At 41.6% G+C, this 27,069-nt stretch overlaps 1 protein-coding gene across 2 annotated transcripts in view; it reads right to left on the reverse strand.

Moving 5' to 3' along the window:
* thada (THADA armadillo repeat containing) overlaps window positions 1–27,069 on the reverse strand; it is a 154,561-nt gene that overhangs the window by 66,564 nt on the left and 60,928 nt on the right. For both annotated transcript variants that reach the window (XM_061745696.1, XM_061745695.1), the window contains exons 27-28: window positions 26,906–27,037; window positions 6,311–6,479 (exon numbers count right to left, since the gene is read on the reverse strand). In XM_061745696.1, coding sequence (XP_061601680.1) covers window positions 6,311–6,479; window positions 26,906–27,037 — 301 coding nt within the window. The remainder of the gene's footprint in view (window positions 1–6,310; window positions 6,480–26,905; window positions 27,038–27,069) is intronic.

Consider the following 27,069-nt stretch of genomic DNA (forward strand, 5'->3'; position numbering starts at 1 on the left):
TGACATTTTTGTTTTTGTAATTGCATTACAGAAAATCAAAATATTCTAATTTTCTGTGACAGCCCTGTACATGCATTTTAATCATTTTTTTTTTTTTAAATGTATGTCGTCTTGTTGCTTTAAAGTGGTATTCTTCATGCAGTTAAGCCACCTGTGATAATGTCTGATATATTTAGCGTTTTCTGAGTTTCCTGAGACGGACAGAATCAGCGTTTGATTGAAGTGGATCCTGAGTTGCTGACAGTCGTCAGTAAATCTGCAGGATTTATCTCCTCAGACGGCAGATAGCAGGTGGGCGAGGTGGGGGGTTGATAGAGGGATGATGGAGGGATGATGGAGGCAGATATGTGTGGAGGGTAGAAGAGCTGATGCAGGCGCTGGGCTCTAAACATAGCTGCGCTCAGATAAATGCCTGGAGTGTACGTGTGCAGGGGAGCATCTCTCCCAGCCCTGATGCAGAGATAACCAGCATGAATACCTGTGTGTGTGTGTGAGTGTGAGTGTGAGTGTGTGTGTGTTTGGCCCCAGGACCTCCTTGATGTGCATTAATGTGCTCCGTTGTGCACGTTGCAGCGTAACAGGTAGCAGATGTTGATCCTCGGGGGAGAAGCGACTTCCTCTGTTATTGTCAGAATAACTGCTGGCGAGCCGAGAGGGAACAGGGAACCATCACGGCGACGGAGGCCGCCGCGTTACCACCCTGCTGGGTTTCACACACACGGCTAGGGATGGGAACTGATACAATTTTTACGATTCCTATATATATATATATATATATATATATATATATATATATATATATATATATATATATATATATATATATATATACATGCGGAAAAACGGTTACATGGACATTTTCATTTTAAAGTTTTCCCAGACGGCAAATTCGACCCCTGTAAAGGAAATTTCAATAATGATTTTTTTTTGTGCTTCACACTTTCTAACAGGGACATTTGGTGCTGAATATAGACTGGTAATGCTGCTCCTCGTTAAAAGTTTCTGTGGTGTTATAGCACTTTCGTTCATACTTTTGTAAATAAAAGTGCACTTTATACAACTTTTGAATTCATTATTTGATTTTGCATATACAATGTGATTAATCATGATTAATCAGGGAAATCATGCGATTAATACCTGCAGTAACAAATGGAGTCAGCCAAGGACATTGCTAATGTTGTTGCTGCTGCTGCTGCTGGGTTGAGAATTACTGACGTCCGTCCAGAGACGAACAAAAACGGGGGTTATGTTCCAAAAAGAAGCCGTGATAGGTGAAATTCGTCAAGTAGTAACCCCTTTTTTTTTTGCAATTATTATACAAGGCTTCAAATTCAAGATTCAAGATCAGCCCCGCCCCGCCGCCACCCGAGTAATTGGATTTGAACGGGAGAAAATGAAAAATTATTATGAAAAAAAAATACGTACAGTAGGACAAATTGTGACTTAGTGGTATTTTACTGCTCTTCTGATGCTGCTGCATCCTGACTTTACTCCGCTCTGTAGCGTCTTTTTTTTCTCACTTTTTTTCCTAAAGCCGCGGTGCAGGTGTGTTTTTTCGAGAGAAGAACATAGTTATGGGTCGGTGTTGTCGCTCTTTTTTCTTCTGGGCAAAAAGATTCCTATAAACCGACATGCTACCATTGGTTATTATATTTGAGGACTGTAATGAATGATTCATCAAAGGGTCCCGTTCTTGATTTGCTGCTGAAGCTCATTGGCCGTTCTCAGCATGGTTGCTAAGCAACCAACGTTATTGACACAGGAAGTGAAGAAGCGGGGAGATTATTTAGAATGCAGAACACGATGCACAATGCAAATCTGTGAAGCAGCGAGACGTGAAAGGTGAACCGTGTTATAGCAAGGGATTACTGTATATGCTTTAGGTTTTTACCAAATTTGGTATTAACTCTTAATATATATGTAGACAAGGGGAAAAAAAAAAAGTAAATGGACTTATTACTTTATCAAATGTGATCAAATTGATCAATTTTTGCATTTCAATGTTCTGAATAAATCTTATTCAAAGGTGGGACGGTCCATCACAGAAGCCTCCGAGCCCAGAGATGTCAACATTAGCACAATGCCCTAGGTGGCTTAACTGGGCATGAAGAATACGACTTTAAAGCAACAAAAGGACAAAAAAATTTTAAAAACCTGTTTGAAGATTAAAATGCATATATATGCTTTAGGTTTTTACCAAACTTGGTATTAACTCTTAATATATATGTAGACAAAGGGGGGAAAAAAAACCCAAAAAAAACAACAGGACATCAAAAAATAAGTAAATGGGCTTATTACTTTATCAAATTTGATCAAATAGATCCAATTTTGCATTTCAATGTTATGAATGTATCTTATTCAAAGGTGTGACGGTCCATCACAGATGCCTCCGAGCCCAGAGATGTCAACATCATCCCCAGAACAGCTTCATATCAGGCTTGTTTTCTGACAAAATAAAGTTTTAACTGGTATTTGTGAATGAGGCTCTAAAAACGTTCCCTAGAGTAACCCCTCGCCCGTGTGGTCGTCTCTTCTGTCCATGAACGGCAGATCTGAGGGCGATGCTGTGCGAGGGACCGGAGGTCCAGCTGTGGTTCCAAACCCGGCCCTTTTATTCTCTTCGTAGAAGTAGAAATCCCTTAAATCTTTCTTTAAGCAGCACAGATTTTAAACATTACAATGGTTTCTCTTCAAAGATTCAGACATGGATCCGATCATTTGTCTGCAAAGATGAAAGAATTACTGCTTTTTTTCCTTCTTATTTTTCAGATTGTCACAACTTTGGGGGTTGGAGATGCGACGAAGCCGAGGAGACGAGGTGTCGTAGTCTGGGGAGCTTTTGTTGGACGGAAAGAGGAAATTAAACGTCTGAGGAAAGGCTTGCAGGCATCGGCTCCTCTACAGATACGTTAGTCGGAGCATCTAAACTCTGGCCCTTGGATGGGGGGACGGAAAAAAGTGAGAAGAGAAACAGAAACAGGTCTTGAAACCCTCCAAGGCAGCGTGGATAAACGCTCCATTTACAGGTTACTGGTACGAAGCCGAACGCGTCACTCCGATGCTGATGAAGAATAAAGAGTGAATGAAACAGCCGTCGTAGCATCACTGCAACACGAGCTGGAGGACGACACCAGGAGAGTTGCTCGGCTACGAGGAAATAAAACATCTTTTTGATGTTTTTGGTGAATCTCATGACTTTTGATCGAAACTAAAGATCTTGTGCACGTTTTGGCACGTTTTTTAAGGTCCAGTTTACCCACGTTCATGGAATGCTGCAGTGTAACAGCGTGAGAAGTAAACGCATTTTAGCAATTATGAGTGTTTGAAAAAGGTGTTTCCGTCACTAAAAAAAGATCCTAAGTAAAAAAAATAAAAGCATTAAAATACATAAGAGAATAATAAACAAAAAAAAGTAGTTCCTAACAGGAGCGTGTCATTTGGACAAAATCTGAATAGTTTAGTTACTTTCCACCGTATTCTTGTTAATGATATACATTACCACAAAAGACTGAAGTATCAAAAGTATCAATATTTTAGTTTGAGAATCGATTTTAGAGCAAACAGATCTGGTATCGGAAGTATCGATATTTCAGTATTGATCTTCACATCACTAAAGATCAGTCAATCAATGTATCAGGGGTGTCAGATTAGCACGTTAATTGCGATTAATTAATTACAGGCATATTAAGCGCCTTATTTTTTTAATCGCTTGATCTTTTTTTTAATCTCTAACTTTTTTCTGTTTGCGAGGCCTTTATTTTGAAATCTGTGTTTGTGCGGTGAGCTTCTTGTGCTTGAATTGTGGGTGGAAAACAACGGTCATTCCCACCTAGGACTGCATCTGTTCAATCTGTTAAAAAAAAAAATGTATAAAGTCACTTTTTGTTGCTATATATACATTTTTTGATCTGCCACAATAATGTAATGAATTCAAATGAAAACACTTCAAGTTAAGGGCTTTTCTCAGCATTTTTTAGGTGAGATTTAAAAAGAGATTATTACATTAATTAATTACAGATCTTAATTAATTATTATATTATATTATTTGTATCTGCATACGGTAGAATATTTTCAACAATGTTTGACCTTTATTTGGGATGTTTAACATAAACAATATTTTGATGCACCCAGCGGATACGGTAATTAGTCTAATTTGAACTTAAATTTAAAAACTCATGTGAGATCTTTACGTGCCAAATATGGAAAAGACCTGGCACATGTCTAGTTCCGGCGATGTTGAGACCAAACTGGCCTCCGGCAGGAGGTCCCCCCTTATGATCCAGGTCCTGGTCCAGGTCTCTTCCCTCCTACAGGGGGTTTTCTTGCCTGGGGGGGCAGGGCCGCCCCCACGTGGGGGTAGATGCACGAGCACTTCGACCTGGCTGGTGCACAGTGGAACCAAAAAGATGAGCAGCAGAAAGTAAAGAAGAAAAGGAAGAAGAGGGGGGGATCTTCAGTCGGGGGAGGATCCACATGTGGCAGCTAAAAACCAGTCTCTTCCTCAAAGCTGGTCCCCCCCCTCCCGCCTCATCACCCCCCCGCTCCACCGCCGACCTCCCCGGAGCCTCGACCGCCATCTCCACCTCCTCCTGGCAGAAACGCTGCAGCCTCAGGGACCCCTGGGTGCAGCTCCCTCCCAATAAACCCCCAGGGAGGGGTAACTGTTGATATTACCGGCAGACTGTTTGGTGGTGTTTGTCAGAGTGTGATGACAGAACCAAACACGGGTATTTACTCTGCGATAACCGCCTGGTCTGGAGAAGCTCTGCGTGGGACGAGCCGCCGGCCGACGCAGCGACCAGCTCGTTACGGAGAAGAGGAGATGAAAGCGCACAAGGGTTTCAAACTAAATAAAAAAGATGTAAATCAAAATACAAAGTGATATATTATAACTAACTTTTTAACTGTTTAACTTCATTGTTGCTGCACATGTTGTACATGATTATTACCACAGGAAAGCTTAAGCTAGTAAACTACATGAGTCTAAATCATCTCTAAGAGTCTCTAGAGGGAGGAATATTGCAATAGAACAGTGGTCAATTCATGATACTTTCTCATCTCCTAATTTTGATACCTAATAATATAATGTCAGTGTTGTACATGAGACAACACTATTGACGAATGTATGGATTTCAAGCTGTAATCGGGGATCAGCAGATACTGGTTTTGGTGATCGGACCTCAATATCCTGATCGGTGCATCTCTAGCTAGTGTGTGCCCTTCTAGATAGATAGTTCTTTATTGTCATTATAACTTATGTACAACGAAATTAAAAGTGCTCTCCAGTCAGCGCATCATATATAAAAAAAAATAAAATAACTGAAAATAATCCAATAAAATGTAATTTAAAATATAAACAAATGAAATATATATATATATATATATATATATATATATATATATATATATATATATATATATATATATATATATATATATATCTCTAGACACATTCACCCTTCCACATCAACACACGGACCCCACAAGAACCTTCATCAGCATACAATCATTTTTGTTATTGCACATTAGCTTCTGTTTTTGTTAAGGGTGGTTATTGCTGTTGGATAAAAGCTGTGTTTGAGTTTGCATTGTGGCTAATGTAGTGTGAAGTCGTCGTCTCGTCGAGTATTTTAAATGTGTGCGACGCCCGCTTGTGAAATGAGAAGGAGGATTATTCCGTAATAATTGGACCTAAACAGTGAAGCTGAAACTCGAATAATCTGAACAGTTCAAATTCCAGTTTTTTATCTGCAGATCTGAACAAGTTCAAGTTCTTTATTTGCAAATACAGGACTGTCTCAAAAAATTTGAATATTGTGATAAAGTTCTTTATTTTCTGTAATGCAATTAAAAAAACAAAAATGTCATACATTCTGGATTCATTACAAATCAACTGAAATATTACAAGCTTTTTTTTACTTTAATATTGCTGATTATGGCTTACATTTTAAGATTAAGATTCCCAGAATATTCAAATTTTTTGAGATAGGATATTTGAGTTTTTCTTAAACTGTAAACCATAATCAGCAATATTAAAATAATAAAAGGCTTGCAATATTTCAGTTGATTTGTAATGAATCCAGAATGTATGACATTTTGTTTTTTGTAATTGCATTACAGAAAATCAAAATATTCAAATTTTCAGAGACAGTCCTGTATGTTGCGTGTTCAACGAAGGCTTTTACGATGGCGGTTCTTCAACCAGCTAAATGAGCTCTTGAGGTCATTGTAAGAGCGTGTAACTACAGCCCCCCCCCCCCCCCCCCAGCGGGAGACGTGGGTTGGTGTTGACGAGTGCGTGGGACCAGACCTGCAGCAGCGTGCCGTGGACGTGGTTGTGCTGGACCCCGGGGCCCGGTTCTGGAGGCAGCTCCTGCAGCAGAGCCTGGACAGTGGACGGCACCTGGGTGACCAGGACGAAGGGGACCAGGGCCCGGGCCGCCATCTCCCGGGTCCGGTACACGGCGGAGCGGCCGCACCTGTCAAACACACACACACACACTTGTTGGATTCTGGTCTCTCGGGTGGCGTGGTTGGCATGGTTCTCCCCCCCCCCCCCCGCCTCCGCTATAGTTGCAGTTCAGGTAAAACCTTGTTTCCACCTCACACACAGTTTCACAGATTTAGGCCACGTTTATACAGAGCCGGGTATTTACAAAAACGGATATTTCCCCTTCTACGTTTTGAAAAATACCATCATTTACACAAACCCGCATAAATACGCTGTTAAGGTGCTATGAGCAGCCAAACCTACAGGGGGCAGTGTAACGAGAAGATAAAGTCATGCTAGCCAATCAGAATCCTGGAAAAAACATCAACAAATGACACGAGTAACTTCCAGTTACTTCCAAGATGAACGAGAGTCTTTCGTTTGGAGTGACAGAGAAGTGGAGTTACTTTTAGAATTTAACTTTAGGGACATATAAAACAAGTAAAATACAAGAAAATATTGATGGTGGCGAAACTAATTGTAAACACAGGTCGCACACATGACGCTGGTGACGTTTCTGTCGCATAATGTGACGTTCTGAAGCCTAAATGTCTGTTTCCCTCCGTTTAAAAGCGAACGTGAAGACAGAGTTTTTGCAAATCTCCACTCACTTGGTGACTTTGAGCTTCGTTTTTGTGTAAACGAACAGCCAAAACGCATGAAAACACCACAGTTTTTGCTACGCGTAAACGGGTACATACACACCTGCTCACTCACCTACACACTACACAGTTTGGGGGACAGATAATCGCAGTAGCCTAGTATTGATTCAGTTTCAGAGACCTGGGGCCTTATGTACTAAGAGTGCGGCGCACAAAAAACGTGCGTACGCCACTTTCAACGCTCACGGTCGGATGTACAAAGAATGACGTGAACGTAGAAAGTTGCGGTCCGTCACTCACACATTAAGGCTTTTGTACACACTTTTCTGAGGTTCTGTCCGTTGGCGACACTCACTGGTGATGCAGTGAAGTGCAGAATATGAGGAAACGTAACGTCAACAATAAATTCACGACCACGTGAAGGACACGACAGTCCCGACATCACCAGATAAGTTACACAAGAGTGGAGCTGCAACAATCTCACAATCAACCACATCATCTGAACAAACCACTAAAGGCAGGAGCTCAACGATGGAACCTGCAAATCCTGATGGAGCTTTGGCTCCGTTAGAGGAACCTGCTGATGGCAGGATCAGGAGCGAGTCCTCAGGCACCAAACTGATCTGCTGGTCCAGGACTAAGACTGAACCATCAGCTGGTTTAGGTACCAAGAGGATCTTCTGGATCTCTGTCATGAACTGGACCAGCTGCTCCGGTTCAGACCAACACGATGCTTCAGCTGGAGCTGCAGGTCGGACATCTCTGTCACCATGACGACCGTATGGGACGAGTACTGGAGATTAAAGCCAGATCCTAAACATCCCATAACTGTGTCTGGACGGAAAAACATTAAAATACATTTTGCAGCAAAAACCGGTTCTGTAAAGATGTCTTAAATAAAAAAAAGGTGTCACGGAAAGGTTGGTTGCGAACTGATGTGATTCAGCATGAAATAAGTTTTTATTGAATGTTTAGGCAACTTTCAGAGTCTGATATGGAGTCAGCTGCAGGTTCTGCAGGATCCAGAAAGAGTTTCTCTGGTGATGGACCGGTGTAAAGTGATTGTCTGCCAGAATCTGATTTCTTCTGATTTGTGGCCGCGGGAGTGCGCACAGCAGCCCGCTGAACGAGAGCGCTACAACGTCAGAGTTTCAGATTATGAAGCTCAAGAATGAGATCAAGTCATATTTAGGCAGAAACAACTTTTCATTAACTGTATTTGGCCTTCAATCAATATTTGGCAGGTAAAAAGACCCATTTTCAGGGGAGAAATCAGATTCTGGGAGGTAATCACTCTTTGGCACCTGTCTCTCCTCCTGCGGATGCAACACTCCGAGTTAGATACATTTTGCTCTTTATTTCTCACATTTGCACCTCGATAATCCCGTCGGCACAAGTTGTTTTTATTTCTGCAGCAGAGGAATCAGATCGTGATGCTTCATGTTTTAAATATAAATTGTATATTGTTCACATTGTTATACTTATGAGAGAGATGATCGCGGACATCCATAATGTGTAAGACTCAATAAATGACAATAAAGCAGAACGAGGAGCCGTTTATCATCCACCAAAAATTCTGGTGTTGGTTCTTAAAATACAAACAAGAAAAGCAGGGTGTAATGATGCACTAACGCTGCCCATAAACATTCAGCAAAGAACAATTTAGGTGTCAAACTGAATCCCAGAAGGGCCGGTGTCCTGCATGTTTTAGATGTTTCACTGTTTTAACACACCTGATTCTAATTAATCATCGTCACCAACTTGTCATCAAAGTCTGGATAGTTCTGTTGATGACACAGTCACTTGTATCATGGTGCAATGAAGCAGGGAAACATCTAAAACCTGCAGGGACACCGGCCCTCGAGGACTGGAGTCCGACACAGCCGATATTTTCTTTTTTTATTTGTTTTACCTGTTTTTGCACATTTCTTGTTAGGATGAGTGGTTTTTAATGGATAATTATCTTCATTATCATATTCAAACATATATTTGAGGGAGGAGACGGGGCGGAGTGTTGTGCTCCCGCATGTACGCTCAAATCCACGCTGATTGGGATGTACAGAGAAACCTGCGTGGATTTGGGCGAACGCACAGCTTTGTACATATGAATTTTTGCGGTCTTGTTAATTCCACGCACGGATTCACGTTGAAATCCACGCACTCTTAGTACATGAGGCCCCTGGACTGGTTCCCGTTTCTGTTTGTTTGTCTTCTCTCTTGCAGATTCCAAAGGCCTGTGTGTGTTGTGTGTTTTCCTGTGTTTCTCTCATTTGATTTGCAGCGGAAGCAGCGCCCCCCGTTAAAAAAAAAGAAAGAAAAAAAGCTAGTTTTCTCATACAATGATGAGAAAACTGGTACCTAAAAACAAACCACAGTATATCCTCGGTTCACTATGATGTGACTCATTTCATTTTAATGCCTATAATTCATGTTAATGGGGCGTCATTTGTCTCAAAGGTTTCGCCTGGTGTGAAGTATTTAATCAGATTTCAGATGATGCCAATAAAGATGCCACCCCCCCCCCCCCCCCTTATCCCTCTTACATATATGTAAAAAAAAAAAAAAAAAAAGAAGAATAAAATGCATATACTGTATTTTCCGGACTATAAGTCGCACTGGAGTATAAGTTGCATTTTTGGGGGAAATTTATTTGATAAAATCCAACACAAAGAACAGACATGTCATCTTGAAAGGCAATTTAAAATAAAAATAGAATAGAGGCAACAGGCTGAATAATTGTACGGTTTGCTTACGTTACATGGTTATTCAGAGAACTATAGCATAAATAACATGCTAAGAAGTTTACCAAACCATCCGTGTCACTCCAAATAACTAAAGTCCAATGAAATCTTCATCCTTGGTGTCACTTTTCAACAACTCCGCTAACTCCAGAGGTAGAAGATGCGGCGCTTCCTAGAGCGCCCTCTGGTGGTTTAGTGTGAAAGTAACATGTGAAATGATAAACCGGTAATAATGTGTTAATAATTTCACACATAAGTCGCACCCCCGGCCAAACTATGAAAAAAAACGCAACTTATAGTCCGGAAAATACGCTATATGTTTTAAGTTTTACCAAACTTGGTATCACCCATTAATATATATGCAGACAAGGGAAAGAAAACACACACATCAGCGTCATGGGAAGTTATCGAAGCTGCTCCGTTCTGATCCATCTTTGCAAAAGCATGAGCTGCAGCAGGAAACGGGTCAGTTCAGATGATTCCAGGTCCTGGGTTGTTGCCGTAACACTCGTCCACCTCTGATTACGATTAATAGCCGGCGTGTTCTTGTGCAGCGGAGCAGCAACGACGACCTCGGCCTTGTTGGATTTGGACGGACGGCTGTTGTTTCTCTGCAGCGCTTGCGTAACATCCCTCTGTGTTTTTCTACGTCTGCCTCTTTTCTTCGGAGCGTAAACAGCAGCCGGTGGGCGGCGCGAGACCCAGGGATCGGAAATCCAACGTTTTCAGATCATTAGCGGGAAACGGTCCGCTGCGCTGTGTTGTTGCCCAGACGTCTCCGTCCCACGGCCACGGAGGCGGCCGGTCGCCATGGTTACAGCGCGATGGTCCCCCTTTCTCCAGCCTCAGGACACCGGGTCAGAGCGGGAACGAGAGGAAGAGCCCAAAATAGAGGAAACTAAGTCATTCAAACAAGAGAAACGTCATTTCTGTATGGTTTCACGGACTGACGTCGTCTCTGTCGGCCCACAAGGCAGCGCTTCAGTCGGAGAGCCGGCGTTGGGCTTAACGCCGCTGTTAAACCATCACTGCCTCGCTACAGCTGATTTAGAAACGGAAATGTTGGCAGTCTCAACCAGAGAATGACGCAAAAAACAGCACAGCTATAAAAGAAAGGCGACTAATTTTACTCCTCGTGCTTTTATGGTTCCGAGTTTGGTCCAGTTGCCAGTAAAAGTTTATGTGGGACCATTAAACGTTATCAACGTTACAATCACAGACGGATCTCAGCCTCTCGCTCACGCGACACCATGTGAGAGGGATTTTAAGTTTTATGCAGCGGCCAGAATCAGCATTGATGCTTTTTACGGCGTACGAGTTAAATAAGTCAGAGTCAGGGCTTCTGACTGACTGGATTAGCTTCTTTTTTTTTTTTTTTTTTGCATATATGTTAATGGTTAATACCAAGTTCGTACAAACCTATGTATATTTATATTTATTATAATATTTTAATATATACTATATATTTGTTTTATTAATATATATATATATATATATATATATATATATATATTTTATTTTTTATTTTTGGGGGGGGGGGGGATTAGCTTCTTAGCTAAGACCATCATGCATCACATTCTCAGTCCAGTGTGTCGATATCTGGTGGCATAAACAACTAAACATCCTCATCACGGCTTCCTGCGATGACCATGGCTGAGAAATACTCCCTTTCCACCAAACCGGTTCCAGAGCTGGTTCTGGTTCACAACTCGTTCAACTTGGGAACCAGCTGAGAACCGGTTTGTTTTTCCAGAGCTCGGGTGCTAAGAGGAGCCACGTCATGACGTCACTGCGAACGTTATGTTGCTGCGTTTGCATTGGCGCAAAAATCGAAATAACAACTATGAATGACGACCTCACGATTGTGCAGCTGCTGCTTCTGGCTTTACGCTGCTTCATTGGGATCAGGAAACAGCAGATCAAATGTCTTTGTCATTGTCGACAGGTTTTCAGCACATGCCGCTTATTTGAAAATGTCTCCATCTCCCAGTCTTGCTATTGCCGTTGGTCTTAATAACTTAACAACTTACGTAAGCGGTTCTTTCTTCTAGTCCAGCAAAGAGTTGGTGCTAATTCCTTGGCAAAATTTGCAAAGGATTCCCGTTTCGATGTCAGTGTCAGTGATGACGTCATCATGCACGTTGCGTAACTTGCGTACGTCGCTACGAAACGTGCGCAAGCCAGCAGTCAACAGCAAACATGCTACCCAAGCGATACAAGCGCTCGGATGTTTGGTTACGTTTCAGTAAAAAAGACAACAGGGCAAACTCAATAGTTGAGTGAATAAAGTGAATATTTTGTCGAAGGGAGGAAATACTACTTACATGGAATAACAATCAATAAATGTCACCTTTTCGATCCGCTCCGGACCGACGTCAGTAACTCTCAACCCAGCAGCAGCAATGTTAGCATGTCCTTGGCTAATAACACTGCAGGTGACTAATTAACTAACCAACACTGCCCATCATTTTAGCGCCATTTAACTCGTTGTTGTCATTTTTTTTTCCCAAATGAGAATCGATAAAGAACCGAATCGTTAAGCAGAATCGAAAATGGACCTGGAATCCTAAAAATCTTATCAATTCCCTACAGCGGACGTGATCAGATTGTTCCAGGGTGGGTTGCGTTCTCAGTACCGCCTTATTATTCATACATTTACCCAAAAAAATGTAAGTTAATTTTTAAGTAAGTATTGTTGTAATTTAGCAACTGGGCCAAATAAGTGGTCGGATTCTGGACGCGGGACCGATTCATGAATCAGTCAGATCGCGCACCACAATCAGTACGTTTACATGCACCAACAGGAAGTGGAATTGTTGCCTTAATCCGACCGATTTATAGATGTTTTAACTGCCGTGTGTACACCTTAGACGGCTGTAGTCGAACCCAACTAAAGCTCTTGAGATCAAGCTTTTAGGGCCAGATAATGCGTCCTAATCAGAGTTATTCCAACACGTATACGCAACCCACGCTTAGCCGAGCTAATAATCGATGGTTTCTCGCGGATGTACATTTGGATTTCTGGGAAACTCCAGTTTAATCCTTAGCTGGATTGTTGCCAGTAGCTGGATTTAAATGTGCATGGAACCACACTGAATGGTTATAAAACAAGTTCTGAATTGAACTTTTAGACACACATGGTGTGGCTAAACAGTCTTTGTCCCATAGTCTTTGTGCGGATAAATAGAAATGTTTGTGTAATAAGGGATTAACTATGGACCTTTGGCACTGTGTTGGAAGAGTATGGACGCTCCGACATTGAGAATGTGGATAAGGGAGCTTTCTGGCTGTATTGGACTGGAAAGATTAACGTACATTGCTAAAGGAAAACGAAAGGACTTTGCTGAACTCTGGGAACCATATATGAACATAAGTGCATTATTTGCCTGAATTAATCTTTTTTTTTGTTTAATTTCTGTTTAATTTATTTATTTAATTTATTTTATTTTTCCTCCCTGATTGGTTAATTCAATATATTATTTATATTTCAATTGAAAATGGTACAAGCTAAGTGTATGTGTGTCTTTGTAATGTATGCGTAAATGTAAGTCTGAAAAACTAAAAAATGACAACAAACATATTGTAAAAAAAAAAAAAAAAAAAAAAAACTATGGACCTTTGGACCCGCTAACATCAGATCGACCGCATACACGCCGAGAGCTGAACGGATCTGCAAGAAACCAAAATACGACGAGGCTCAGATTGAATATTTGACATCATTATTATTATTGATATTTAATTATCCACATGTTTCCCTGGAATCCCCCTCCCATAAACACAGACTGACAGAAGTACAGATACTGATCTTTACAATCACATAACAAAGACTAAAAGCATGATTTTACACTATTTCTTCAGTAAACCGTCGTAAAAGATAAAAAAAAAAACCCACCCGGAAATTAGACGCCTGAAGGACAATTTTGTGGCTTATGTGACACTGACTTTGTTGATATCTGCTCTCCGTCTGTACGACGTTTTCAGTCTGCAGACACGGCAGGGGGGGTGAGGCACACTGCCGTCCCTGCAGAGGAAACTCTGTATTTACTCCATATCAATGAATGAATGAATGAATGAATGAATGAATGAATGAATGAATGAATGAATGAATGAATGAATGAATGAATGAATGAATGAATGAATGAATGAATGAATGAATGAATGAATGAATGAATGAATGAATGAATGAGGAGCTCGCTGGCTGATCCGCTTCAGTCCTGCGGTACCAGAGCCGGGTTCTCGGGCTCGTTCAGGTCTCTGAGGAGGAAAAAGCGGTTGCTCCAGCTGTCTGAAATGAGCCCCAGATGACAGTCTGCCTACTGATCCCACAGGGGGGACGTCGCTGTTTCTAAAATTACACCCTTCCAAACTGTCATTTCCTTTTGCAAAAGAGTTTCAATGGGACAAATTAGCACAGATAGTTAACATCTGGGCCCGGGATGCGGGCGGGGAGCAGTGGAAAGTGAGGATCGGGGCACGGATCCTGCCATTAGCTGCACTTGTGTGTCTCAGACGCTCGTAAACTCCCACGACCGGGTGTTTCGGGCTCAACAACGCAAACTGGTGTCTGTGTTAAACCGGGGGGGTCTTTGGCTGTTTATCTGGGTCCAAGGCAGGTGGAAAAGCAAGCGTTGTGACCTTTGACCTTCAAACATCTCCAAGCATCTCTCCTCCTGTTTCCACCATTTCTCCAACTCCTCACATATTTATTGTTAATATTTTCCCTCTTATCCGTGTCTGGGAACCAAAGCAGTACAAAAAATATTGTAATATAGTTTGGGCAAATACTTTTCCTACAACTCATCACAAAATTCTGGTCCTACAGAAACGTTTTGTTAGGATTGCAACTCGATCAGAGTCACACGCTTCATCTACTCCTTTATTTCAGAAACTCCAGATTATTACTATTTAAATCAATATTTTTCAGATATGCGTTTTTATTTATAAGATAAATTCAAGTGAAGGGAATATTCCTGGACAGTTCAAGACTTATTTTAAATCAAATTGACAGGTTCATTCTTATTCAACTCGACAATCCTCAGATCTTCATCCTCCTAAATTTCTCACTTGCAGAGGTCAATTTTCCATGAGATTTAGGGACTAAATTGTGGAAGGATTTTTCCCACCTGGCAAAGACTCTTCCTCTTTGAAATGTTATAAAAGACCAAATAAAAATAAATAAATATAAATATAATACACTTGACTGCTGTTTTGTAACTGTTTTCCCAATGTATTGTTGTACATGTATCCAAGTTTTGGTTTTTTGTGTTTCACTCATAGTGACATGATCATTTCTACCATTAGTCTCATTTGCTCAGGAGTCAATACAAGTTGTAAAAACAATATCCCATGCACACTCACACACACTTATTTTTTTGTCTTTATTCTTTATTATTATCTATATATTGCATTATTAGTTTGCCATTCACTTTTGTGTAGTTATATTTTTTGTTTTTGTATGTTAATCTTGTGTTCTTTATAATTTTAATAACTTCGGTGGAGGCTTCAAATAAGCCCATTGGGTTTTTTGACTCTTCCTGCACCGTATAGTATTTATCTTTGATATTTTCTTGTATACCTTTAAAACTGTGCAAGACAAAACAACAAAATCAATGTTTTTGCTCAGATTTCTTCTTATATGTGGGCGTGTTTGTGGCTGTGTACGAGTATGATGGTTTTCTAGAATGATAGTTATTTTAGGAGACAGCAGCAAAAAAAGAAATAAATAAAAATAGATAAATAAATAAATAAATAAATAAATAAATAAATAAATAGAATACATTTTAAAAAAATAAGATAAATAAATTAGGAAAAATTATAAATAATTTAATAAAAACTTTAATAAAAAAAACATTAAACAAAAAAAAGGTTAAAAGGGGGAGTCAGTATTAATGCAGGAAGAAATGAGAGAGAAATGGATGAGGCAGGAGAGAAGAGAAGAGAAGAAAGGAGATACAGAGAGAGAGACAAAGTTAAAAACAAAAACAAACAAACAAAATGGGACCATGGGGTCTTTGGCTGTTTATCTGGGTCCAACGTAGGTGGAAAAGCAAGCGTTGTGACCTTCAAACACCTCCAAGCATCTCTCCTCCTGTTTCCACCATTTCTCCAACTCCTCACTTATTTATTGTTAATATTTTCCCTCGTATCCGTGTCTGGGAACATATCTTGAACATATCTTGCCTTCACTCGCACCCGAAGCCTTAAAGGCGGGTTTTTCTTTTTCATCTCGGCATACCAGCGGTGATGGATCGGTGTTTTATGTTTCCCCGGAGCCATCTGCTGAGTTTTCCAACCGCGCAGCTCCTTGTTTGGCCTCGGCCGCCGGCGTATCCCACAACAGGCCCGGTAAACATCTGGGAGCTCAGGCATACCTCTCATTCCCCGCACTTTCCCTCCGCAGGACTTTTATCGGGATGGATGTCAAAATGGGCCTGTATGCGTCATGGTATGTGCCGTCATCCTTTTCTTTGACTCACGTGAAAGAGCTTGTAGTGCAAAGTGCTCTGAGCGGTCGATTAAGCTCAAACATTGCAGTATCTTTCTTTCTTTTTCCACTTGTTCTGCACCGACGATTGATGGCACAGCTGGACCAGAACTGGCCCACTTCTGCAGTTTTCTCTGGCCCGCATGTGGAGGCTTTGGACCCGGCCGCATAAACACCAGCCGTGTCCCAGTTCTGCCTTTTATTCACCGGGTCTAGGCCTGTGTTGAAAAGATCGATTTTCCGATTCAAAAATCGATTCTCATATTAATTCCTAAAAATCCATTGGTATGTCTAAAGATCGATTTTTTTACATTATAACTTTTGGTATTTTTTTGTTTATGCCCAAAAAAGGAATGTTTTGTTGGACACAAGAATAACTAGTGCCATTTTTTTTTCCTTTAAATATGTTTAAAGGTATGAAAGCATTAAAGTTTTCAGTTATAATTGCATAAATTGTCTATATTTCATTACTTTATATACTGTCTTGGGGTTACATTTGCATAAAATGCTAAAAAACCAAATTCCAATACTTGCTGTTGAATCTCAATATAATACTAGTATTAATATGTTGCATAACTACAGTCATATAATTCATGCAACAGCTGAAAAAACAGTTTTAATAACACTACCACAAGTCAATATCGGAATTGAATCGGATCGAAGCAAAGCGTGATAATCGATTCTGAGTCTTTGACATTGGAATCGATCCCCATTCCTAACCGGGCCCTCGCTGGACTGGCCTCGTCCATATCAAAACCAGCTGATGTAATCAGGGCCACATCTGGCACCAAATCTCGAGTTTGGACTAGTTAGTGGCCCACGTTGGCAGAACCCTAGAAATGAGATGAAACTAGGTCCAAATACTTCCTGGGACATAACGTTTGGGCAGCTGTGTGAGATGGCTTCTGTTTTTATTCTTCCTTGCAGCCAACCTGAAACAGAAGGGACGGTTTCTCTTTGACCCCTTTTCCACCAAACCGGTTCCAGGGCTGGTTCTGGTTCTGGGTCAGGTCTGAGTCTGGAACCAGGCTTTCTGTTTCGACTGACAAAGAACTGGCTCAGGGCCAGAAGAACCGATTCCAAGGTAGCACCAACTAGGGCTGCAACGATTCGTCGACGTTGTCGACGAAAATCGATAATCAAAATAGTCAACAATGAATTCCATTGTCGACGATCTCTACAGAGAGTCGCGCATGCACGATAGCGTCTCAGCAGCTTCGGGTAATAAAACTTCAAAAGTTTGGGAGCATTTTAGCCTCTATACCCCGAATAAAAAGATGACTTGCAAGGCTTGCAAAGCAGACCTTGCTTTTCACGGGAGCACGTCGGTAATGCACTTGAAGAGAAAGCACGTCGGACAGTTGAACAAAACAGACTCGTCTTGGTAAGATACTAAGCCTATTTTCATTTCATTCGTTTGTTTATTTCACGTTATTTATTAGTATTATTTGAGCTACTCACAGCTACTCTCGTTGCTATAACCTCAATCATAATTGATGCTGCGCAAAAGGTGAAAAAGCTTGTGTGATGACAATGATGGATTTGCATCTAACTTTCAGTCAGGTTTCCTATGAACAGTCAATTATCCATCAAACTCCACAAAGATCATGCTAACATTAAATCAGATAGATTTGTCTGGACATTTCTCTTGCGGGACGGAAGGAGACACTAAATCAATGCATCTCTATTATTGTGTGCCGTGCGGGCATGAATTCTCAGAGTTTTGCAGATGCGGGCGGGAGCAGGATGAAGAAAACAGTCCTGCTATAGCAGGGCTCTAGTGCCATCTTTCTGGTGTTTATGATCATTTGCCATATAATTAAAGCAACCTCATACTAAATTTTAAAAAAAATGACTAATTATCCGATTGGTCGACTAATCGTTTCAATAGTCGGCGGTGACTAGTAGACTATTAAAATAGTCGTTAGTTGCAGCCCTAGCACCAACTTTTTGCTGGGCTAGAGTCATAGTTGCATAGTTGTTTCTTTCAACTTTAACGCAAAATGCGGCGACGTAACTGACGTTTGCAGAGACGTAATGACGTGGCTCCTCTTAGCACCCGAGCTGTGGAAAAACAAACCGGTTCTCAGAAAAAAAAACATTCACAAGCCGTTCTCCTTCTTCTTCTTTTAGGGGGTCGGGATCCTTCAGACCCTTCAGGTCCATCTCATCATCGTTCTTTTTACCTTTTCATTTTTCACGATACAGCATAAGCATCCGCCTCTCACAAAAATTTAAACCCTTCAATTTCCAGAACTCGTTTGCTGCATCATTACACGACCATCGCAAAAGTAAACTCTGAGGAAATGAAACTAATTTAAAAGTGGTCTAAACTGTATCCAGAGTGGTTTTAAGTCTTCAATAATCCGGCAAAGAGACTCTTTTTATCTCCTAATTACACATGTGAAGCTCTGACGGTTCTGCAGCAGAGGTACGGGTGGCCTAGCGCTGCCACGTCAGGCCCGGTACTCACACACCGACGGCATTTCTTCACAATTTGTTCCCGTCAGAGAGGAGAGAGATAATGACAGGAGCGACGGGAGCAGCGATGGTGGTCCGATGTTAGTTTGTGGGTCTCACTTCGCCCTTCTCCAAATAAATGAAATATGAGATGAAAAGGTGGAGGAGGTTTGTGTGAAGGTTATGGTTGTGGAATCAAGATACCCGTTTGGTTAGTTTAAGTGCAGCTGCGCGAAAAGCTGTTACTAAGAAGTGGCTTAAGCCAGATGCTCCTTCAGTAGACGATTGGTACGACATAATTTACAATATCTTTGTAATGGAGAGGATAACGTTCTCTATGAGGCTGCAACAATCCAAATTTGAAGCAATCTGGGAAGATTGGAAAAGTTATATTTCCCTGAGACGCCCTGCTTTTGTTTGAGATGTATTTCATTTACCCATTTGTCTTTATAAAGTTTTTTTTTTCCTCTTTATCTTAAATGAAAACACCCCATTATTTAGTTTTTATCCTTTTTCATGTTTGCAAGAAAGAAAAAAAAAAAGAAAAATGCTGTAATGCTCGTGTGATTCCGAATAATAAAAAGGAAAGAAAACTGTCAGAGAATAGGAGAATATTTTTGGCGTTTCTTTTTGATAAAAATCTACTGGTATTATTACTTGGAAAAACACCAGAAGAAATTAAGAGGAAAGATACTCACTTGTTTTTAGTTTTAAGAGTAGCATTAATTGAACAAATTACAAGAAATTGGTTAAAGGATGATAATTTAATTAATTCTAAATGGAAGGATCTTGTAAATGATATATATGGAATGGAAAAAATAACAAATGAGACTTAGAAATCAAGTTTATATTTTTGCAAAAGGGTCAATTTCGACCTTTTTCTTGACATTTTGACTTTTTTCTCGACATTTCGACTTTTTTCTCAACATTTCGACTTATTCCTTTTCTTTTTTCTCTTTTTTCCCTCTTTTTTTCTTTTTTTTCCCCTTTGATTTTTATAGATGGGTGAGAAAAATGGGTGAGGTAACAACAAACAATAGCCCTAATGACCCATAACATGATTTTTGTGTATGTTTTGTCTCCGAATATGTCTATACTTCTGTCCATGTAGTGTATACTGTATAAGGTATGCTCTGGATGAAATCTTATATGTATTGACAAAGTGATATATTTATAACGTTTTTAATTTTGTTTGATTTTTTTGTCTTTTTTTATGTTCGTGTGTTTTGTTGTTTATTTTATCCTGTTTTTGTCCTTTTATTTTCTAAAAAATGCAAAGAAAAAAAAAGAAAAAGAAAGAAAAGGTGGGGAGGGAGCGGGGCAGGTTTGGGTCTGGGCTGGAATATCACCGTTATAAATCACTGACACCACATGTGGAGGCTTTGGAGGAAAGACAGGAGGACGAGGAGACGAGGCCTGAAGGAGAAGTCACTCGTTATCAGTCGTCCTCCCACCCTGGGATGACATCATCACCTGTTTGATGGAGGGAACGATGGAAATCTGGGGCAGGAGGTTAGAGAGACGCTAAAACATCTGACTCTGGAGGATGACAGCTCAGATCACATGGGGGGCGAGGAAGAGGAGGATGAGGAGGAGGGATGTTAGTCATGGGGCTCAGACTGGGGAGGGATAGATGGATGGATATATTTAACGTCTTCCACATGTGGGCTTCGTTTGGAAAAAGGCAAGGCAAGTTTATTTGTAGAGCACAATTCAACAAGGTAATTCAAAGTGCTTTACATAAACATTAAAAGCGGCAAGACACAATTAAACAGTAAATAACAAATAAAATGAAATAAAATGATCAGAAAAGAGGTAAAATAATAGAAAGCACAAGTTGTTCAAAAGTAAGGGCAGTAGAGTACAGCAGGTACATCTAGTTCTTACAATGGCAAGAATTATGTTTCTATACGGTCAAAACGTACAAAGACCGGGTCAAATACAGTATTACAAAAGTAATCTGTAACAATTGGTACGGTGAATTAAACCAATTTGACAATTCTATGCCACAATGCCTGCGTTCAGGGCTTATCCAAGGACGGGACCAGTCCGGACAGCAGAGCCAGAGCGGAGTTAAATACATTCATTTCTTTGTGTTTTGTTTCTTTTTCCCTTTGAAACTTAGACCCCGTCCACACGTAGCCGGATATCTGCGGATATCTTCTAAACCGGAGATATTTTCCTCCGTTTTGACCTGTCATCCACACGAAAACGCAAATAAACGAAGGTTTAAAAAAACTCCGGGCAAAGTGAAGATTTTTGAAAACTCCGTTTATGTAGATGCGTGTAGACACACACAACCGCAGTTTTGCGTTTTCGAACATCACATTATGCGCCAAAACAACAACAAATCTGCTCTGACGTGCGACTTTTGTTAACTACAGAACAACAGATGATCCAGCATCTGTTCTCCAAGCTATTTATTAAATAAATGGTCTCTGGTCTTGACCACCGCTTACTGCGTTACACCGACGCAGAGGCTGCACCGTAGGGTACGCGGCGACGCGCACCCTACGGTGCCCGCGGAGCCGCGGAGGTGCAGCTTCCCGGGAGCCGCAGATGATCTACAGGTTAGAATGCTTATGATTATGAATGTGGTCGAAAACGCAGATCTTCGGTTATGTGTGGATGCAAATTTTTTTATAAACGGAGGGGGGAAATATTCGTTTTTAAAAATACCCGGCTACGTGTGGACGGGGTCTTAGTTCTGGTTCAGTTCGGGCTTCTTAAGAACTTCTTACTTCTGGATGATGATAATTCTATTTAATCTTAAAGGAGACATTTTATTCTCAAAGTTGAACACAATTTTTAGAAGTATTTATGAAATGTTTGTGACACATGTTGGTCCGAATACCACAAAGTACAAAATCACCCTTTTAAATCGTGTCTCTAAGTCTCTGTTGAAAACAAGTGGTTTCCCAGGATGGACCAAGGCCTCCCTGGGAGGGGGCGGGGGCAGGGCAGTGTTTTGTTTTTTGTTTCTTTTTCCCTTTGAAACTTAGTTCTGGTTCAAATACTATAAGACCTGCTTTTGTTTTTGTTTTCCGTTTCCTATTCCCTTTTTCTCACGTTTGATTCTTAATGAAGAGACGGACAAATAAATCCCTCCACCTGCACGACGTCGGAGCCGCCACATCTGCAACATCTGCACATCTTCACATCTCACTCACAGCTCGCGTTAAACCTGCATGTAAATACGTGCACGGCCTCCTCCATCCCATCACCGGTGACACGAACCCTGGAAGCCGACCTCGGCGCTGCGTTCAGGCGTCGTCCTCCACAATTCACACGCAGATATGATGTAAAACCAGTCGGGGAGCGCTTCGATCTCAAGGTCAATTCTAAATCAATTCTAAAATAATCACATTTTTTGACATAGTGGAATTCCAAACAGCACAATTCATGCATAAAGCTGGGAACAACTTATTACCATCTCACTTACAGGAAATGTTTTATGACAGAGAGGGGAGGTATAATTTAAGGGCTACTCTAAATTTTAGGACTCGCAGAACACGAACAACAATGAAAAGATTTTCTATATCGGTCAGTGGAGTTAAACTATGGAATGGAATGGATTCAGAATTAAAACAATGTCCAAAATCAAATCAAATCAAGGTCAACGTCTTCTCTGACCTTCCTGACCTCCCACACGCGCACCAGTCCGGGTGATTTAAGCAGAACACTGAACACAGAATCTCCCTCCAAACATCACACGGCCGTGATTCACCTGCCGAGGAGGAAAACTTTCTGCTGCCAGTTCTGATAAAACACAGCATGTGAGGAATGTTTTCTCCTCCTCGTCAGCTTTTCCGTTTGCAGGAGCGCCGCCAGCTGCAGGCCGCGCTGGAGGCATCCCTCCCGGCTAAAACCCATAATATTTACGGCTCCGTCCGTCTCAGGAATGTCGAGTATGAACCTTCCCGTCGGACCCAAGAGCAGCCGGCGGGACCGAGATAACGGCCGCCGGGACGCGGGGTGTTGCCGTGGAAACGGGGTCAGAGTAAGGAGCTTGCACCTGCGTCAGGTGATGGTGTTGAGACTGCAGCTGCTGGGATTCTCCTATAATTAGAGCAGATTTCAGGGAAACGTCCTGCGACGAGACGACGAAATGATGGGAAACGCTCCCTAACTGAGACGTCCTGTACCGCTGGGCCTGAGCATCACCTCTTATTTTAAACACATTAAAGAATTCTTGAACCCCCCACCCCGACCCGACTCCCCTTCACATAAAAATAAATAAATGTATATATTAATAAAATAAATATATACGATATATATATATATATTAGGGGTGTCACGGTACACACAAGTCACGGTTCGGTACGTACCTCGGTACAGGGGTCACGGTTCGGTACGGGTTCCGTACGGGTTCCGTACAACGGGAAAAAAAATACAAAAAGTCCCAAATGTATAAGACAAGTTTTTTCTTCCTTTATTTTGATCATAGCATTTGAAAGTTAAAGTTTGTTCAATTGGCTACAAAACTAAAAAGCATCTCTTATTAAAATGTAAAATAAATAGAATAAAACATTTAACTTGTGCATTAGTGTTTTTAATTTTACCACTGGTTTATGTGAGTGCGGGATGGTATTGTAACGAGGCTCGAGCACTTTTAATAAATACTTGAACCCGGGCTCCTCTACTGCTGCATATGGGCAGAGCCGTCTGGGGGCGGAGCATTCTCCATGGGCCTTATGATCGTCATTTTAACGTTCAACAACATCATCCTACCCATCAAACTACATTTATTCTCACTTTTATTGAGCCAAGCCTATAGGCCTATGCTGCAGAAAGCAGAGTAAAGTCACACACACACACACACACACACACACACACACACACACACTTGCTTGCTTATGGCAGTCCATCGTTGTCGATGATGACTTCATATCTCCCAGGGGGGGGGGGGGGGGGATTCAGCGCTTGGTGCGCTCATGCCACCTCTTGTGGCTGTGCAGACCAATTGCTGATCCGCACACTTTTCCACACAAGGGGCAGGTGTGTGTTGAACCCGGTTGAGCAGTCCTTGCAGCGCGCTCATGCCGCTGCCTGCGTTTTTCCGCACGTGTTAGGGATAACTTCTCCTCCAGGTGGGAGACACCTGAGAGGCAGGAGGATCGCCAGATGTCTCGGTCTGCTGCTGTCTTTTCCAGGTTGGTTGGTGCTATGTTGCAGTTCTTGAGCAGTGCCTTCATGTGGTCCTTGTAGCGCTTTTGTTGCCCTCCTGCAGACCTCAGGCCGGATTGAAGTTGACCATAGAGGACCTGTCGAGGTAGGCGGGCTGCAGGCATGCGGATCACATGACCTAGCCAGCGTAGCTGTCTGCGAGCCAGAATTACCTCTATGCTGGATGAGTTGGTGCGCTCGTAAATCTCTGCAAAGGTCATGTGATGTTCCCATGTGATGCCCAGGATCCTTCGCAGACAACGGATGTGAAAGGCCTCCATAGATCTTATGTGTCGTCTGTATGGTGTCCAAGCTTCAGAGCCATACAGTAGTGTGGACACACATACTGCCTGGTACACTGCTGCCTTGGTTGATGCCTTCAGGTTCTTGTTGGTGAAGACCCGTGATCGTAGGCGACCAAACGCGGCAGAGGCAAGGTTGATGCGAGCTTGGATGTCGGCATCAACATTACAACTGTCTGAGAGGATGCTGCCGAGATACTTGAAGTGTGGTACCTTTTCCAGAGGGGTGTTGTCAATGTAGAAGACCGGTGTGGGAGTGTGTGTGGAACTTGGTTGGTGGACTATTTGCGTCTTCTTGATGTTGACCTGAAGACCAACAGCTCTGTAGGTGGCAGCTACCACATTGAGGGCATGCTGAAGGGACTCGGGGGAGTGAGCAACTAGTGTGCAGTCATCAGCATACTGGAGTTCACAGACTTGGAGGGCAGTAGTCCTGGTGGATGCCTGGAGGCGCCGGATATTGAATAGGTTTCCATCCAGGCGGTAACTAATGCTGACTCCATCCGTGTTCCTCAGATGTTTATGGGAGATGAGTGTGACTGCTGTGAGGAATATATTGAAGATAACGGGGGCTAAGACGCATCCTTGTTTTACTCCAATCTTGACATCGAAGGGGTCGGACAGTTGTCCACCAATTCGAACCCTGGCTTGCATGCCATCATGGAACTGTTGGAGGATGGAGAGGAAATTGGATGGGACCCCAAACCGGGTGAGTATGCCCCAGAGTAGCTTTCGATCTACTGTGTCGAAAGCCTTCGACAGATCAATGAAAGCCATGTACAGATCTTGCTTGTGTTCTCTGGACTTCTCCTGTATTTGCCTGGCAGTAAAAACACACACACACACACACACACACACACACACACACACACACACACACACACACACACACACACACACACACACACACACACACACACACACACACACACACACACACACACACACACACACACACACACACACACACACACACACAGGCCTGACAGCTGTCAATCACACGGCGCTGAAAACTCTGATAGTCACAGACCGACTCAGTTCCATCTTTGATTCAGCTTAAATACAAAAAAAACATAACTGGTCTAAAATGACACAATCTATCTAGATAGATAGACACAGCGGTCTATAACATCATTTCTGAGCTCTATAATAGAGAATAGACTCGGCGGTCTAGTTGACAACAACACAAGCACATTACAGGCAGCTGGTCAAGACACATTCTGATAAAGACATTATTTAAGAAGGTAACACTGACTCACCAATGGCAGTCGCCTCTTCCATAACCCAAAATAATCCAGGTAACGTGGAAAACAGGGTAACATTCAAAACTTTGTACAAATTTAGTCCTCTTTTAAACTTTAGCGCTAATCTCCTTCACGGCAAATTTGCTGTGACTGTTAAGGCTGATTTATGGTACCGCGTTACACCAACGCAGCGCCTACGGCGAAGGTTGCGCGTCGCCGCATAACCTCGCCGTAGACTGCGCCGTACCCTACGGCGTATGCTCTGCGTCGATTTAACGCAGAACCATAAATCAGTCTTTACACCCAACCCGCTTTGGCACACGGCCCTGATGCGTTCAGGACAGTTGTAAATTAAGAATTAGAACATTTTATCGTTATTATAGCCTACAATTTATGATGATATATGAATTGCACATATATTTATTGATATGCACAGACTAGCACACATTTAGGTCTGTAATGGAACGTGACTATTGATATTTATAAGGGAAAAAAAACGATGATTGATTTTTTTTTTTTTTTTTTTTTTTTTTAACTCAGTCAGACGTATTCGCCGTATGACTGCGTGAACCGAACCGTGACCCCCGTACCGTGACGGGACGAATACAAATACCGTTACACCCCTAATATATATGCCTTAGGCTTTTACCAACATGGTTTTAACCATTAATGTATATGCAGAAAAAAAAAAGAAGGGTTGAGGTTGCCAGATCTGACAGGTTCCAGCCCAAACGCGATGTAAAACCCGTCAAAATAATGCAAAAAATACCCCAAATCATACTTTTCTCTATGTTAAAACTATAAATTATTAAATGCTTAATGTATTTCAAGCTTCACAACACCTCTAAATATCCAAAAAGAGTTCAGGCTGCAAACAAAGACTGCAATTAAATTGAGTAGATTAAAGTAAATCAAATATCAGTGAGTTTATTGTGAATGTTTTTTATTTTTTGTTAATCATTTTTCCTAAATATTTAGTAATAACCAGGAAAAGCAGCCCAAATTTTATCAACTTGCCCAGTCTGGTAACTGAGGTGTCTAATAACTGGTAAACAGATTTATTTCTCCTTAAAACGATTAAATAAACTTTTCCCTTTTCAAAGTGTAAGAAAACTTTTTAATGACGATGCCATAATGGCAACTTTTTTGTTAATAATTTCTCCTAAATATTTAGTAAAAACATGGAAAAGCAGCCCAAATATATACACATTTTTAGAACCTCCGCAAGAGATTCTCCTCAAAACGCTGAAATAAACATTTTAATGACGACTGGATACATTCCCTCCAAAATTAAAACCGTTGGACTGAGATTTAAGACAAATTAAGTCCTTATTTTAGGAAAATGAGATTTCAGACTTTTTAATGACCGGCGGCTGCCCTGGTCATGTTGCCATGGCGACGTGTGTTTGCACCCACCTCATGATGAAGGGCAGGAAGGGCGCCAGGCCCAGCGGCGAGGACGAGCCGTCCATTGGAGACGGGTAGAGGCGGCGGAGAACCAGCAGCAGCAGGAACAGACTTGGGTGCAGCTTGGCGACGCCGCTTTCGCTGAAACACACAACAACGCGGCTGTAACATCG

The sequence above is a fragment of the Cololabis saira genome, chromosome 17 (assembly GCF_033807715.1).
Source record: "Cololabis saira isolate AMF1-May2022 chromosome 17, fColSai1.1, whole genome shotgun sequence".
Lineage (NCBI taxonomy): Eukaryota > Metazoa > Chordata > Actinopteri > Beloniformes > Belonidae > Cololabis > Cololabis saira.